Source organism: Kogia breviceps, chromosome 5, assembly GCF_026419965.1.
Source record: "Kogia breviceps isolate mKogBre1 chromosome 5, mKogBre1 haplotype 1, whole genome shotgun sequence".
NCBI lineage: Eukaryota > Metazoa > Chordata > Mammalia > Artiodactyla > Physeteridae > Kogia > Kogia breviceps.
Genome location: NC_081314.1, coordinates 54943907 through 54961906, shown reverse-complemented (window position 1 = coordinate 54961906; position 18000 = coordinate 54943907). Strand labels below are relative to the sequence as shown.

The 18000-nt window shown below is 38.8% G+C and overlaps 1 protein-coding gene across 13 annotated transcripts in view; it reads left to right on the top strand.

Moving 5' to 3' along the window:
* Positions 1–18000, top strand: part of TNIK (TRAF2 and NCK interacting kinase) — a 412179-nt gene that overhangs the window by 247090 nt on the left and 147089 nt on the right. For all 13 annotated transcript variants that reach the window (XM_059065360.2, XM_059065365.2, XM_067034013.1 and 10 more), the window contains exon 4: positions 15470–15595. In XM_059065360.2, the coding sequence (XP_058921343.1) occupies positions 15470–15595 (126 nt within the window). The remainder of the gene's footprint in view (positions 1–15469; positions 15596–18000) is intronic.

Sequence of the window (18000 nt, the reverse complement as noted above, 5' to 3'; positions counted from 1 at the left end):
ATTTTCTATTGTCCCCAGGGATTTTTCTAAGATGTCTGTCAGCTGTACACAAAAGCTAAAAGACCAAAGTCTTTCGTTTGGCCCAGAAGTGGATTATTTAATGTAAAGAGTTGTAGAATGAATGGGTCACACAAAGGTATCAAGAACCAGTATACAAATAAGGAAAACACACAGTATGTCCGTAGGTCAGACTTCGGTCCATACCTTCTCTGGTCCAGTTTGCTACCTTTGATAAGTATACATTATATGCTACACTATTAAGCATGATACTAATTTCACTAATTTTCATTTATACCACACATTGTACTGTCTTCCTGTCCTTATTATTTATCTGAATTCCTTTTTAAGTTCTATGCATTTTAAAAATTATATGCATTTTTAACAAGAAAAAATTTTGTTCCCATATGTTTAGAAGAACTTAGATAAAGTAATCCTTCCTTTTATTCGTCCTAAATGCATTATTGAAATTTCAGAGCTTGCAAACCAGTTCAAATATTTCATCCCAACTAGTTTATTATTTCACCTGGCCTTTACTGAGTAAGAAAATACATGTAGATTATATTAATAAGGTTTAGGTTCTGCCACTTGCAAGAGAAAATTCCAAACAACAGAGGCTTAAGTATGATGGAAGTGTTATGCTCTCTCATGTTAAAGGAGTCTAGGGGCGACAGTCCAGGGATGTGTAACAGCAACGTGATGGAGTAGGAGGGGGGTGTTTTTATCTTTCTGCTCCATCATTCTGACACATGGCTTCCACACTTAAGGTCAGTTCTGTGATTTAAGGTAACTGTTGGATTTCCATTGATGACATTCTTTGGCAGGCAAAAAAAAGGCAGCGTGGGGAGGGGGTGGGAGCAGAGGGTACAGAAGACAGCCCCTTCCAGTGAAAATTTTTCTACTGGCATACAACGTTTCTATTTACTTCTGCAGTCATTGGCTACCTAGCTGCAAGGAAGCTGGGAAATGTGGCCTTTCATTCTACCAACCTGTCCAGTTAATTTGGGTTCTATTATTAGTCAGGAATGAAGAGAGAATGGATACTTGTATTGTTAATTAGCAGGATCTGACACAGAAATCAAGATCAGATACTATCAGTCTGTACACAGAAACCCAATAGAAATGTGTAAATCTTTTACAGAGCTCCCAGCACAAAACAAATCAGAATTTATTTTGCAATTCTGCTAAAGTCATACTACTGTATTTTCCTTGAATTGAATAGGATCTCCACATAATGTAATGCACTTGGCAGTTGAACAACTAATGGATGTGGATGGAGCCCAAGACATTAATTCTGTAAAGTTCTGTTGTGTGGGTCTGCAGAACTACAGTTGAGTTCCACTGACGTCATTAATCTCAGTGTACAAAGCTGTATATTGATGCACAAAGTATGACTTGAGAGCACCGAATATCACTTTCTCTGGTTCTGTTTGTGAGATTTTAAATTGTTCAAAGAATCATTTACTATTTCTAGACCACCTTGCTTGGACTCAAAACAGTTACACAACAGTTTATCCCAGAGTATGTATTTTCAGTTTAAGCAGTGTCAGTTAGCCTCTCCAAACTGGGTTTCACAAGGCAACTGAGACCTACAGAAAATGATTTAGAATCTATTTTCTCAATTCTCCCCAGCATGGTACAGAGCTAGCACCATTTTCAATGCATAGGAGAGTCAATCCATTGCTTACAATGGATGCTTTATAGTATTTAGGCTTAATTCTCTCGGGGGAACCTCTGTTGAAAGGGCTGGATAGTTCCTTGATTTAGGCACATCATTGACCATTATGTAACCGCTGACCCCTAACAAAGGCAAACATGGATACACATCAGGAAGTGGTTTTCTTATTTCCCATGGTGTATGATCCAGCATCAAATGACTTTTGTATCACCCCTTACACATCACAGTCAACATAAAATTTCCTTTGTGAAGCTCATGTGGTGTCCTCAAAAAACAATCTACTTCATTTTGTCATGTTGTCTTTTGTGTATTATGGAACTCTGCAAAAGCTTCTTACCAATTATTATAATTGTGCTCATTATAGCTGCTCTGAGATGAATTCTCAAAGGTCATCTTTGTTAATTGTTTGCAGTGATCTACTGCGAAGTTACTATAGTTTATCGTAATGAATTTGATAAAACTATAAGCTTGAAATCAATTTTTAAATTATTGTTTTCTTTCTATACCATTTCCTTTTTTAAAAGAAAATAACCATAGAGAAAACTGGATATAATGCTTATGTTCTTCTGATTTACAGCTGAGACACTTCCAAATTTGCTAATATTTGCTTCAGAATTAGGGCTTAAACTCAGACTCAGTCTTTGAAGTTCTTTCAGTTTCTGAAATAATTATGAGAATTTCTGCATTTTGTCACTTTCTGGGGATTTCTTCACAGCTGGATTTGTGTACTTTAATCATCTAAACAAAATTGGACCCTCTTGGGTAGTGTTCCTCAAGGTGGACGACCAGCATTTACGGACTGTCAGCACCTCTGGAGTGTTCATCAGAAAGGCAGATTCCTGGGCTTGCTGCAGAATTTCCGGGTGGAAGAACCTGCCTTTTCTACAAGCTCCTCAAGGAGCTTCATGCACACCAAAGTCAGGGGAACACTTTTCTAGGGACTTGTATTTACGGCTTTCTGGCTACCAAGTATGAAAAGACCATGATTCTTTGATAATCCTGCAAATAATACCCATCTTCATTTGAACCAAAATTTCTGATGTAAACTAGTCCCTTTACAATGACACCTTGAAGCCCATGTAGGACTTAATAAGATAATAACTTACTGTCATAGGCTTTCATCTTTACAATGACTGGTTGTGATCATCACTCAGGACACTTTGGGTCGTAGTACCAAAGCCCCACTCAGACTAGATGAAGCTGAAAACACAATTTAGTGTCTTGTGTATATTTTTAAAAAAAAAAAGAAAAGGCTCAGCAAGCTCTAGGAAGTCACATGACTGATTAGGAATTTTGTATCTCTCCATCTGTGGGCTCTGCTTTCTTTCTACCAGCAGCTCCAGGGTTATGTTCTAATTACTTCATTACCCTTAGTCCCAGCAAGAGTGCCAGTGTGAACATCAGTGGCCCAGCTTGGGTCACCTCACTATCCGACAACCAAACCCTGTTTCTCTCCAGCCACATCTGGGTTGGGTGCCTGGCCCTGGAACCTACCACAAGGACTGAGAGTTGGAAAGAATTCCTCAAACAAAAGCCTAAGAACTGTTTAAGCAAAGGGTAGGATAGAAACTGGGCAGGGAAAAACAAGAGAATTCAATGTATTACTGTAAGATCAGATCATTTTAGTAGAGGTATTTAAAACTGACTTAGTCCTTAAGTAAAGTGCTTCTGTAGTTACATTTTTTATATTTCAGCCTGAAATAATAATAATGGTAGCTAACATTGATGGAGTGATTATTATGTGCCAGAACTCTTTACAATACTTTCTGTATATTGATTCACTGAATGACCTTAACAACCACCAGACTCCATCATTAGTTCCATTATAGAGATGAGAAAACCAGGCATGTTAAGTATCTTGCTCAATGTAACATGTAAATCGTGGAGTGAATATTTCAACCTGAGTATTTTAACTCTACTTTTTAAGTCCACCCTGTTTCTCACACTGCCATAGGTCTTCATTTAACATAGAAGGGTATTTAGTGTTTAATTTTATTAATTTATGTGATAAACATTTACTAAACACCTACTTTATGACAGATACTTGAAATTCAAAAATGACAAAGTGGTTCTTTGCTTGAAGGGGAGCTGACAATAATACAACCTTGCTCTAAATATTTGTAAGTAAAGCTAATCCATTTTATAATAAAGTCGTATAAGTCATAAATAAAATAACATATAAAGTTGGATGTGACTGTGAGGGGTAGTAATTAAGCCCAGGAGGACAATCAGACGAGAACGTTCCTGGCCAAGAAAACAATCTGTGCCAAGGCATGGAGGCTGAGAGAGGTGGAACATGTTCTGGAAACTATCACATAGTTTAGTTTTAGTATAAAAAATGTGCTGAGGAGAGAGTGATACAAGGGGAATCTAGACAAGTTAGGGTCAGGTCATGAGGGAATTGAATGCTGTGGCAAGGACATTACAAGGTTTTCAAACTTTTTAATTTTCCCAGTAGAACCCTGAGAGCAAAGAGTCTTAAGCAAAAACCCATTAGATAGAAGATACAAGGAGGGTTGTTTTTTACAAGGGGCGGGAGGCTGTCAGTCCTGGCCCCGTCCTCACACCACTGCTAGAGCCAGTGTGGAAGCCAGAAGTTAAATAGTAAAGTAACAGGCTGGGATTTGCCTACTAGAAGGATCCATCTTAAGCCCTGTTTGATTGAGTTTCTATTTCTGTCTCACTTACTGAATTCCTGTGGGTGAAGCTTTCAACCAGTCTCCATCTCTCTTTGAAAAGTAAGGAAGCAGCCTTCTTCTAGTAGTTTCTGGTGGAGTGCTTTGCCCATAGTTAATGGGCTCATTGAATGTTTGCTGAAATTGAACCAAAAAAAAAAAAAAAATCTTTTCATCTTCAGTTACTGGGAGAAATCAGGGGACATGCTGCTCCAGGCACATTTGATTTCTCCTTCCCAAAGGGAGGGCAATTCAGTGGAATGATTGTTAGCATAGAAGGTAATATTAGTAACAGTAATAACAACAACAACAGCCAGAGTCAAAAATAAAGATGGCTATCATTGATTGCTTATATGTGCCAAGCATTGTTCTTAGTAGTTAATACAATATACACTAACTCATTTAATCCTTGAAACAGTTCCCATTAAAGGAGCAGTGCTAATAATATCCAATTTACAAATGAGGAATTAATTGAAAGCAAAAAGTCCTAAATAACTTGCCCAAGCGCCACAGACAGTAAATGGCAGAGTTGGAATTCAAATCCAGCCAGTCAGGGTGTGCCCACCTTCCCCACAGCCCTGTTACTAAGAATGAGAGATGGGGATTGGGCATCGGGGGGCATCACCAGAGCATGGCCTTCAGATTCAGATAGAGCTGGGTTCACACCCACTCCTCTCCTTACTGCCCTTGGGCAAATTTTTTAACTTTTCTGAATCTCATTTTTCTTATCTGTTAGATGGGAATACAAACATTGCAAACTTGTTTTGAGACTAAAATTATATAATGTCTAGTGCTTGGTACATAACAGTTCCTCACTAAATATTAGTCCTGGTAAGAGGCAGTGAGTGTGCCTGCATGGGGCAGGCAATAGGAATGAGGAGAGGATGTTATGATGTGCATTGGACTTCTGTAGCTGGGGATGGTAGCCTGTGCTATGAACCACATGCTGTACATGCCATATGTGGGTTAGCTCATTGTCAATATATGTAAATAGTTTGACTCAGCCCTGTCTTCACTACCTCAGTTACAAAGTTATTAGTCTTACCCTGAACAACAGGTAACTGTCAAAATGACTTAGTGTAGAGCAGGATCCAGGAGAGAAAGTGGGGCTGGATTCCAGAAGCTGAAGACTGAAATCACAATAATTCATTTATTCATTCACTTAAGAATGAATGAGTGTGCTATGCTCTGGGCTGATAGCGGTGAATAAGACAGACACAGGCACTGTCTTCTGGAATCTTACATTCCAGTGTGAGTGAAAGATGTTTAACAAACAGTTGAACAGTTATTTGACAGTTCTGATTAACTTTCAAGGACTGTACAGAGAGTATTAAGGGACAATTTAAGAAGGAAACTGACCTATCTAGGTGGCCAGTATGTTCGTTCCCTGATAAAGTAACAACTACATGAGAGGTAGGTGAGGTTGGTAGGGCCCGAGAGGGGTGTTCCCAGCTGTGGAAGCTTGACTCTCAGCAAAGCCTGGGAAACCCCACCCCAGGCTCTTCTGCTGCAGAGACCCTTCTAGACACCTCTTTGGGACTTTTCAAGTAGATAAAGTTAGCAGAAAGACCGGTTAGATAAAGCACATGATAAGAACTTTTAACAGAGAAAAGATAAACAGATTTTTTTTTGTCTCCATAATACCCTCCACCTTTGGGGCTATTTCCAGCATCTCAATTCTGTGTGTTGTACAGCACGTAGAACTTGGAAAGCTTCTAAGTCCTAAAAATGAACAAGCTGAGCTGCTTACTCCATGCACACTTCAGCATTTCTCCTTACATACTGATTACACCCCTTTTGGTAGCTTATGCGTGTCTGGATCTCTGCACGTGTGCATGCGTGCTGAGTGGGTGGCCTTGTAGTATGTGTATGCATGCATGCTACAGAGATTGCTTAAGAGCAAAAAATGGACCTGGGGACTCCTGTCTATACCCCACACTAATGAAGGTGAACAGTTAGGTGCACTAGTTGTTAGAAGTGTTTTTCCATTGTGATGGTTTGTTTTTAGTAGTGCCTTTCATTTGTGTACCTCAAAGTATTTGATCAAAACTACAGTTAGTTCTTTTATCCCCCTAGTTGGATCGAGATGCATGAAGGTAAGGAGATTGGCCCACAGAGGTTGAGGTGCCTGGAATCATTAAGCAGGCCATTCAAATCCAGATTTGTTACCAAGTCCCTCAATCGTGGACAGCGGGGGTCTCCTTTCGTAGATCCATGCTCTCCTTTGCATGCCAGCACATCTTTCCCATCTCACATTTAGGTCCCTCTTTTGACTTTACTTGGTTCCCTCTTGTTGAGCTCTTTTGAGGCTTGACCTCCTCATCAATACGTTGGCTTTCTGAATGACATGAAGCTCACCTTTAGTTTTCCTTTTATGAAGAGTCCTCTCTTTCTCGTTTAAAGCCTGCTGACTTTAATGAGCCCAGAACAGGAACTGTGCATTATCCATCTTGGTACCTCCTGCAGAGCCTGCTGACCTAGGACCTGGCACATAGTAGATGCTATACAAAATGATATTATATTTGTAAAAACAAGAGACCAGAGAAAATATAAAGACTAGAAAGCCAGATGAAGAAAAACAGATCCAAATTACAAGCTACAGGGAATTTGATAGTTATTTTTTCCAGTAACCAAAGACAAAAGGGAAGACATTATCATTTACACTGTTAATACCATCAGAAAAGAAGACCCATTCCGATTCCTGTGGGCTGTTACCTGAATTGTAGGTGGAGGATTCTTGAGGATATAAGCCATCTCATTTATTTGTTTATTTTAATTTTATTGAAGTACAGTTGATTTACAATATTGTGTTAATTTCTGCTGTTCTAGAAGGTGATTCCATTTTATATATATATATATATATATACACACACACACATATATATATATTTTTTCATGTTCTTTTCCATTTTGGTTTATCACAGGATATTGAATACAGTTCCTTGTGCAAGTAGGACAAGTAGGACCTTGTTGTTTATCCATCCTATATATAATAGTTTGCATCTGCTAATTCCAGACTCCCCAAACTCCCAACCCTCCCACACCACGCCGACCCTAGCAACCACAGGTCTGTTCTCTATGTCTGTGATTGTTTCTGTTTCTTAGACAGGTTCATTTATATCATATTTTAGATTCCACATGTAAGCAATATTTGTCTTTCTCTTTCTGACTTCACTTAGCATGATAATCTCTAGGTCTATCCATGTTGCTGCAAAAGCTATCTCATTTATCATAGATTTTAAATGAATGAAAACATTCCTAGGGTTAAAACCTATTTTTAAAATTAATAGTCCTCTTGGGAGTCATACATCAGTGCAGGCTTGGGTGTGAGAAGGATGCATGTCCCCTCGTGTTGTCTGCCTCTCTAAGGGATACTACTTCCTACTAAAGAGAGAGCAGGTTAGCCTAGTGGTAAAGAAGAGCACTGCAAACTGTCACTCATCTGGGTTTACCCTAGTTTTGACACTTCCTGTCTCTCTTATCCCTGGCATGTTTCTTAACCTCTCCTTATTCCACATGTATAAATATGGATAATACTTCTCTCATACATTTAGTGTGAGAAGGAAATATAGTTATTTATAAAGCATTTGAGGGACTTCCCTGGTGGCGCAGTGGTTAAGAATTCTCCTGCCGATGCAGGGGACACGGGTTCCATCCCTGGTCCGGGAAGATCCCACATGCCGCAGAGCAACCAAGCCTGTACTCCACAATTACTGAGCCTTGTGCCTCTAGAGCCCTCAAGGCACAACTACTAAGCCTGCACACCACAGCTACTGAAACTCGTGTGCCTAGAGCCCGAGCTTTGCAACAAGAGAAGCCACTGCAATGAGAAGCCCGCGCACCGCAGCGAAGAGTAAGACCCAACACAGCCATAAATAAATAAATAAATAAATTAAGCATTTGAGGGCAATATGTAGAACACAGTGTTTAGTGCACATTGTTACTATTATGACATCTCTTGTAGACATTTTTAATTTTCTCTCCATGGTGCCAACGATTCCCATAGGAGACAATATGCCCTACCCTGTCCAGCTACAGGGCCTTGGTAATCACTGTTTCTCTGCCAGGAAACCAGTCCCTCCTCGGTCACATCACATTATGCTTTTTCTTTCCCCTAACTGGGTAACCTCCTGCATGGCTTTTAAAATTCAGCTCACACTTGGATTTTTTCGGCTCTCTCCCCTCATGCCCCTAATTACATCAGCTACCCATACCTCTCAAGTTAGTAATTTTGCATGTATCTGTATCATTCTTTGATTTCCATTTGTGTTCCCCACGAGACTATAGTAAGTTTCATTGTGGAAGAGCTTGAATGTTTTATGTCCATTGTTGTATTACACTCGGCCCTCTGTATTCGCAGTGTTAGTTGAATCTGAGGATGTGTAACCCATGGATATGGCAGGCCGACTGTGCTATGCTACTTTACATAAGGGACTTAAACATCTGTGGATTTTGGTATCCATGGAGGATCCTGGAACCAATCCCTTATGGATACTGAGGGATGACTGTATTATATTATTATTATTATTATTTAGCATTGTGCCTGGGATAGAGTAGCAGATAAATATTTATTGAATGAATTCATTTAGTTTAGGGTTAACATATACAACAAATCCAAGTGCTGCTTGCAGTATGCTGTGGCAAAGACCCAAGTTCTATCAGTGCCGCAATGAAGAAATACAGGCTTGGGCAACTCGTTGAATCATGCTAGACCTCTTTCCTTAGATCTGTAAATATATAGTTTGCAGGTGCTTACCCACCTTGAGATAATGTTAGAGGATCCATACATGCCTAAGTCTCATTTAATGTTTAAACTGATTTTTTAAAAAACCCTCAAACTCAATGTTATATACCAACTTTGAACACACTAGAAAATTGCAACTTCTCAAGGGGCAGTGAAGGTGGGGTAGGGGCTGGGTTGGGAGTTCGGGATTAGCAGATGCAAACTATTATATATAGGAAGCATAAACAACAAGGTCCTACTGTATAGCACAGGGAACTCTATTCAATATCCAGTAATAAACCATAATGGAAAAGAATATGATAAAGAATATGTACATATATGTATAACTGAATCACTTTGCTGGACAGCAGAAATTAACACAACATTATAAGTCAATTGTACTTCAATAAAATAAATTAAAAAATAAAAGAAAACAGCAACTTTTCAATTTGTAATCTGGGTTACTCCATTCGTGTGCAGAATGTCATTCAGTATGAATTTTCCACTGAAATTTTAAGGCATGCTTTTTAAGAGTAATTGTTACCACTTACAATTACCTATCTGAGGAAATGTAGATTTTCTCTATCCTTTGGAACCAAAACAAAACTGAAAATTAATAAGATATTGAAGCTGATGTGTGACTTTTTCTTTCAAAAATTCTAAATTTGTCTTCACTAAAATAGCTCCTTTGTTGTCATTGATTAACTTTATATCTAGATATTACATAGTTTAATTTTTTTAAGAGTTTAGTCATCCTTTGTTTCTTTTTTTAAAACTATTTATTTTATATTGGAGTATAGTTGGTTAACAATGTTGTGTTAGTTTTGGGTGTACAGCAAAGTGATACAGTTATACATATACAAGTATCTATTCTTTTTCAAATTCTTTTCCCATTTAGGTTGTTACATAATATTGAGTAGAGTTCCCTGTGCTCTACAGTAGGTCCTTGTTGGTTATCCATTTTAAATATAGCTGTGTGTACTACATATAATAGTTTAATTTATAAAAATAAATGTTTACTGATTTTAGAAGTCTAGTCTTTGTTGAGGCTGTATATTGGCATCCTGAATAAAATTTCTGTTGGAGAAAGGGATTTTAGTGCTACAAATTATTAAATTTTTTTAAAATCACATTTTAGAAGATGTTAGTAATCCCTACAAACTCTAATAGTCTATGATTTTTTTTTTAAGAAGATGCTGGGGGTAGGAGTTTATTAATTATTTATTTTTGCTGTGTTGGGTCTTCATTTCTGTGCAAGGGCTTTCTCTAGTTGTGGCAAGTGGGGGCCCCTCTTCATCGCTGTATGCGGGCCTCTCACTATCGCGGCCTGTCGTTGCAGAGCACAGGCTCCGGACGCGCAGGCCCAGCGGCCATGGCTCACGGGCCCAGTTGCTCCGCGGCATGTGGGATCCTCCCAGACCAGGGCTCGAACCCGTGTCCCCTGCATTAGCAGGCAGACTCCCAACCGCTGCACCACCAGGGAAGCCCTATGATTCTTTAACAATAACTTGTCTTCAATTTTTTGTCACATAGAGTCTGCGATGAAAGTGAAAATGGTAGACATGTTAACACAAAAACCTGCCTGATGCCAGCAACCGCTGTGTAGAGCAGGACAGGTGAAGCAGGAGCAGAAGTGGTTCTCGCCAGTGTCCGAACATCAGGGTGTAGTCACATTTATGAGTCTCTACACCTCATACCTCCTTGAGAGTTCAAACTGACCAGTCCCTTGGATTGTTGTAAGAATTACACAGGTTTATTCCTCTTCCATGGGTTGAGAGCTGAACGTTGGGCAAAACTCTTTGTTACAGAGCACACTAATATGAAGTGTCTCGTTAATTGTGTTTTTAAATCCTACTATATTGTGGGTGCTTAAAGTATATTCCCCTGTGTAATAAATATGCAACTTAAAATCCCTCCTTTATCCCCTGAATCATTCATAAGCAAATATTAGTGTGTGCTAACAAGCTCCTTTAATTGGAGGACCAAAGGCAGGTTTCTCTTCAGCCCTGGCTTAAGGTGCTCCTAAAGTCTTCTTTCATGATTTAGCAGCTTTGGTTTTGTCACCGTAGGTAATTGCCTTTCTTCTGTCTAGGAGTTTTCAGTTTAGAATTAAGAGCACTGACTTTGAAGTCAGACGAATGTTGGCTTTGGATCTTAGCTCTAACGTTTAAAATAGGAATAAACTCTCTGCAACTCATTTTCCTTATTTGTTCAATGGGATCATTAAAAACATGTACTTCATAGAGCTGTTTTGAATATTAAATGAGCTAATACACATTACAACCTCTGGGACAAAACATTACATAAGGTTGGCTGTGGCTATATTTTATGGTTGTGATCAGCATATAGTCATCAGAGGTGGTCGGTGGCTTGAAAGCATTGTCTGGAATCATCCGTTTCCTTGCATTTGAAAAGCACTGTCTCTTCACCCGTTTTATCATCTCCCAGGAGGCTGGTTCTCGTTTTTTCACATAGAAGTGTTCTCTGCAAGCAGTAAGAGAAGTCCACGCCTACACACAAATACTTTTCAAGTCTCTGCTGCGTCGCATTTCCTAATGTCCCATTGGCCAAAGCAAATCACATGGCCAAGCCCAGAGACAAGCAGAGGAAATGGACTCCACCTCTTCAGTGGGAGGCTGCCGCATATCGGGCCGTTTTTCCTTTTAGTCTACCACAAGTAGTAAGCAATAAATAGATTCTCGTCATCTTGAGAAAAAACAATTTCTTTATGTTGATAATAAAGCTGTGCTTACATAAGCACTTAATCATTTCTAAGCCTTAGGAGGTGACTTTGATAGGTATTCTTTTTCCCATTTACAGGTGAAAATAACTGGCATTCGGAGAGTTTAAATGGCTGTGCCTGACTTTACATAATAAGTCAGCTAGGACAAGATTTTGAAGTCTTCTGATTGAAATAATGGTTCTTCCTAGAGTATTGGACTCAGCTTATTAAAATTACTCCCTTTTAACATTTGTGACAATTTGGTACCATTACTTTGTTTTTCACTATGACCCAGGGGTCATTAGTTTCCCAGTGAGCTTGATCCCAGTGGTCAATTCTCAAGACGTAAGAGTAATCCATTTACAAAATAGAAGATAAGCTTCTTATAACTTTGTAATCTAATTCTAGCCTCAGTTGTTGTTTCGTCCTTTTGAAAGCACCGTAACCCATCTCCTTCAATGAGCTGTATTGTAAGAGGTTGGACTGCTTATGAAGGGGTTAAATGAATTCTTATGGTCATAATAAGTGCCTCCCTTTCAGTTTCACTGAGTAACTTAGGGCCTTCATTGCACTAGTCTTGAAATCTGGATAAACAGTAGCCCTGAAGGCCTGATAAATTTCACGCTCACAAGGTCATATAAGATCAAGATCAAGGTTATATATTAGAGCTACGTAACCATGATCCACAGTGGTTCCATAACTGTGTTTGGAATTTAAACAATTTAAACCTAAAACTCAAGTTACTTACATTCCTGCCGTCTCCTACCTTTGTTATTTATTTATTGGTTGAGAAGATTAATAATAGTGTTTATTTTGTATTATATTTTATAACTTTCACATACTGCATTTAATTTTCACAGAAGATTGGGACATATAATAATATTGATACTATTATAAAAATCTCTATCTACTTGTAGATGAGAAAAATTAGGCTCCAAAAGGTAGGTTGCTTTCCTGAGATCACGCCGCCAGAAAGGAGTGGAGCTCAAGCTGAACATGCACCCCACCTGCCACCCCTCATTTTCCTGACTTAATGCATATGCTTTCCTCATTACCATGTTGCCTCAGTTTACCTTTGCAAAGCCATGGAGAACATGCTGACTTCATTCTGGTCTCCAATACTATTTATTTTGGATTTAATTATATACCGAATCACACTGTTATTTAACTGTTTCATAAGTTCTGGTTTCCTTAATGATACGGTGAGCTTTTTTAGGCACTTTTTCCTCCTCTCTTTCTCCCGCATCAGCCACCATCCCGTTTAGAACCTGAGGCAGGCAGCAAATACTTGTAGAAGTACCAGCCCCGCTTCTCACTAAGAATGGCCCAAGCTGAGTCTGTCCGGTGGCCGCTGGAAAATGACGGGTGTTTTACTGTCTCATGTGCTTGCCTCTTTAATCGAAAGCAGATGCCAGACTGCCCCAGAAACCCTCAGGTTTGTTTTCTCCCCTTTTATCTAGGCTTCCCTAAAGTACATCCGCTCACATCCTATATTCATCCACGATTATCAGGCCCCGCGTGGTGGGTTTAAAATAGCTAATATGCACAATCGTCAGACATTTGGAGGCCTGCTGCAGGGTCCTGCAACAAGTTGAAGGGCTGTGAAGGTCAGTCTCTCCTTAGGCTTTCAGTGAAGGCGTAGGCAGTTTCTGATAGCCTCAGGGAAGATTTCTTTGGTCAGCATGTGCCATCCCCTGCCCCCATCCCAGCCCCTCACTCCTCTACTCCCCCTCCTTTGTTAAGGCCACGTGCTTCTTCTTAGCTCAGCATCCCAAGCATACATTCTATTTTGAGACTACGTAGTCTTTGACTTAGTTAAGCCACGTCATATGTAACATACAACGTTCTCCTAGGTTTGCAAACCTCCATTGCTTTTTACTAAAACTTATTTTTGTGTGGTCAGCAAATGTCAGCGTTTCACCACTCTCCTCCTCTTATTTTTACCAGTTCCTTTCAAGCTGTAAGGAATGCTGCTGTAAGTGGTTGGAACTTTTGTAGGTATTAATTCTTTTATTCATATTTATTCACAGGCATTTTGCTTGATGCTAGAATGTTATTTATAAAGAGCAAAAGCAGGCAGGATCCCTGTGTTGATAGTTTTTATGGATTGACAGGGAAGAGAGGCTTCAATCAAATGTTTAGATAGATAAATGTGGATTGCCATTCTGGTAGGTGCTGCAAAGGAAGAGACACGTGACGATCCCTGGGGCTAGAACCACAGGCTGGCAGATCAGAGAACTTTGCTGGGGAAGGGATCCTGGAAGTGAGATCTGAAAGCAGAAGAGAGCTTACAAGTCATGGAGAAGGGAGTCAAGTAAAAGGGCAATTATGACACAGTATGACCCAGTACCAACAAATGTGTGTGCAGGTTTGGGGGTGGACAGGATATAGTGGGGAGACTTGACATTACCCTAGAGAATTAGGGAAAACATCCCTCAAGAGTGTCCATTCAACTCAGTCAGGAAGGATGAGTAGAAATTATGTGAAGAAGAGGAAAGGGAAAGAAGACACTCATGGGAGACCACAGAAGGGCCCAGCAGCGTAGAGACCAAGTAGCTGGAGGAGGTGAGGGTACAGACAGGGACACACCGTGAATGGTCTTTCAGGTAATGGCCATGTACCATCTTACACTCAGAGATTCTTACTGCTGCATCTAAAACAGTTTTCCTGGGCTAGAAATTTTTTCCACCAACCTCAAGAATAAAATACTATGTAAAAGTCCAATTGATGTGTACACTTCAAAGTAAAATTATGAGGGACTTCCCTGGTGGTCCAGTGGTTAAGACTTCACACTCCCAGTGCAGGGGGCCTGGGTTCAATCCCTAATCAGGGAACTAGATCCCGCATGCTGCAACTAAGGCTCGGTGCAGCCAAATAAATAAATAAATAAATATTTTTAAAAACAATTATGGGAGGACACATACACTCTTCACCAGTGATGTCAGGTTCTCTTAAAAAGGCCCAAGTTAGTGGACTCCAAATTGAAACTGGGAATGAGTGAAATCTGAATTAGGAAACTTACTCTGTAGGAGGGTTCTTTCTTTTCACATTCGTGGCACTACCACATGTCCCCTTTCTTTTCATGTGTACTTTCCAGAAGGTGAGATGGGTACTCCTGCTTTGTGAACGTCCTCAGATGGAGGGAACTTACCCTTGCTCCCTTTCCCATCTGACTTTCATCATCTTCCATCAGGGACTTCAATAAAAGGAGACTTCAAAGAAAATGAACCTAACAAATTTTAAATCGAAGAGCCTGTATTTTTTTTCTTTTCACTTTTCTTAATCTTCTCTATACCAGGTATGATCAGTGATCAGTACTTGATGGACATAGTACCCAGAGGCCTAGAGTGAGTCTTATCTTAATAGCTTGTCTACCTTAATCTCTTCCAGGTGAAAGGATGAGGAATTTTTTTTTTTTTCCTAGCAGGTTGCCTGCTATATTGGTTTGCTGTACAAACAGAAGACCCCCTTGGACTGCCAATGTGTTATCTTGTAATTTTTTTCTTTGTAGTCAAGGAAGAAAGTCAAGTTATATGGTAATTATGTTTGTTTGTTACCACAAAAGAAAAAACTTAAGAAAGAAATTATTGCATAGTTGATATAGATGGTGATGAAAAACAGAATCCTACTAAAGACACTGGATTTTCATGACAATATCTATTGTTCTAATATAGGATGAAGAGGAAGAAATCAAACAAGAAATTAACATGTTGAAGAAATATTCTCATCACCGGAATATTGCTACATACTATGGTGCTTTTATCAAAAAGAACCCACCAGGCATGGATGACCAACTTTGGGTATGTAGTGCTGCCCAAATTTGCTTTTCTTACATAGAAAACACCCAGGACTGAATAGTGCATTTATCTATCCTCATTACTAAGTTCAGTTGTTCTTTGAAATCCTTTACTCCATGATATCCATAAATTGTGTTTTTGACATTTTCTCCCATTTCCTTGAATAACTCTCTATCTTCTATCCCTTAATGTGGACTGTTCCTAAAACTAGTTGTTAGGTTCTCTGTTTTTTTTCCCCACTAATGACTACCTTTATTGAGTTTTTATTATACTTTAGGTACCATGCTGTTTGCTTTTTATGAATCTTATCATCTATTCCAGCTCTTTGAGGTAGACGTTATTATTATCTTCATTTTTTTGGTTGACAAAACTAAGGTTTACAGAGAAGTAAACACATGTCCTGTATTTTGGCTTAAACATCTTTGCTGCAGGCAGTTTCACCACAAGCAGTTTCGCCACACAGTTTCGCCACACAACTAATTGGCCATAGACAATTTTGCTCTAAAATATAAAATAATGAAGATACAATAAAGGACAAAAGGAAACATGAAAAACTAATAACAATTTTTAAAAGATTTTACTGTGAAAAATGAAAATTCAAAAAATATTTGAATACGTTTAAAATGTGTGTAGATCTATGGTTATAATTGTATTCAGGTATATTTTAGAGAAAGCTGATATTGAATTCAGGTATATTTTAAAGACTTTTTTGATGTCCGTCATTAAAGATTCAGGATCTAATATTGAATGTAAGTTCTTTACAATATAAAAATACAAAAAATGCAATAATCAAAGTAAAAAATGCAAATAGCTAATTTAAGAAATATACGATGAGAAGGAATTTAGTAGCCTTTAGAAATGAAGTTTTTATAAATCAATAAGAAAATATGTGAAATGATTAATAGAAAGATTGAGTTAAGACAAGGTAGCAATTAACAAAGTAATAAATATCAATTACCAATAAAGATGTTTTTAAAGTGTAACCTTACTGACAATATAAATGCAAAAGAAAACAAGAATTAGATACCACTTCTTACCCAGGAGATTGGCAAAGATTTTTTTTAATGATATACTCAGAATGGACATTCACGCCCCCTGCTTGTAGAAATGAATGTTGGTACAACTTTACACAAGGACAGTTGGAGCACACACACACACAGAGAGATATATCTATATCTGTATCTATATCTATATTTAATCTCCCAAAGAAAATGCCTTACTTTTTTTTTTTTTTTTTTTTTTTTTTTTTTTTTTTTTTGCGGTATGCGGGCCTCTCACTGTTGTGGCCTCTCCCATTGCAGAGCACAGGCTGCAGCGGACGCGCAGGCTCAGCAGCCATGGCTCACGGGCCCAGCCGCTCCGCGGCATGTGGGATCTTCCCGGACCAGGGCACGAACCCATGTCTCCTGCATCGGCAGGCGGATTCTCAACCACTGCACCACCAGGGAAGCCCAAATGCCTTACTTTTGACCCAGTATTTTCACACACAAGAATGTATCCTAAATGAATATTTGGGTAACTACATAAAAATATATGTAAATGCTAACTAATAGGGAATCACTTAAGTAAATCCATTAAGGGACAATATTCAGCCAGTTAAAATGATGTAGATCTATGTTTACAAATGGATGAATGTGAACAATTATAGTAAGGGTTTTTAAAAGCTTTTTTAGAGGCTATGATTAGATATAGTACATTTTCATTTTTGTCAAAAAAAGAAAGAAAAAGGAAAATATGTATATACATATATTAACATGACGGGGATGTCTAGAATAATGTACGCCAATAATGTTGAAGATATTTGTTTCTGGGTAGTAATTTCAGTAATTTAATTTTGGAAACTTTTTTTCATGTCTTTCTAATTGCTTCTCATTGGGCTATCTTTGCTCCTCATATAGACAGGCTCTGAGGACAAGGAATGTGTCTTTTGCATCTCAGTGTCTTTCTCAACACTAGGAAGGGGCTGGGCATGTGATGCTGACAAAATAGTTGTTTTGTGAATGAAAGTGATGTTATTGGTACAAACTTGGTTGCTATTATTATGATTATTATTATTACTACTACTATTATTGGTTCAAACCAATAATTGCTACAGGTACTTGTGAGAGTTCAGTTTCCCTGTGGCCTGCACGTTCAGCAGGATATGATGAGATGGCACAAGTTTAAATATCTCTGTGTTCCCAAAGGACTTTTATACTGCCAGGAATCTAACATTTTAACAATGACCCCTGCCTTGCTTCAAGCTGCAGCAGATGACAAGAGGAGAATGATAGCTATTTTGATACTGTCTGCAGAAGCATTTTTTGGTTTGGTCAGAGCTATGGCTCCAGATTAGAAGAAAGCATTAATACAGCTTTGGAATCACCTCTGGCTTATCACTTGAGGTAGTACAACTATTTCCAGATGAG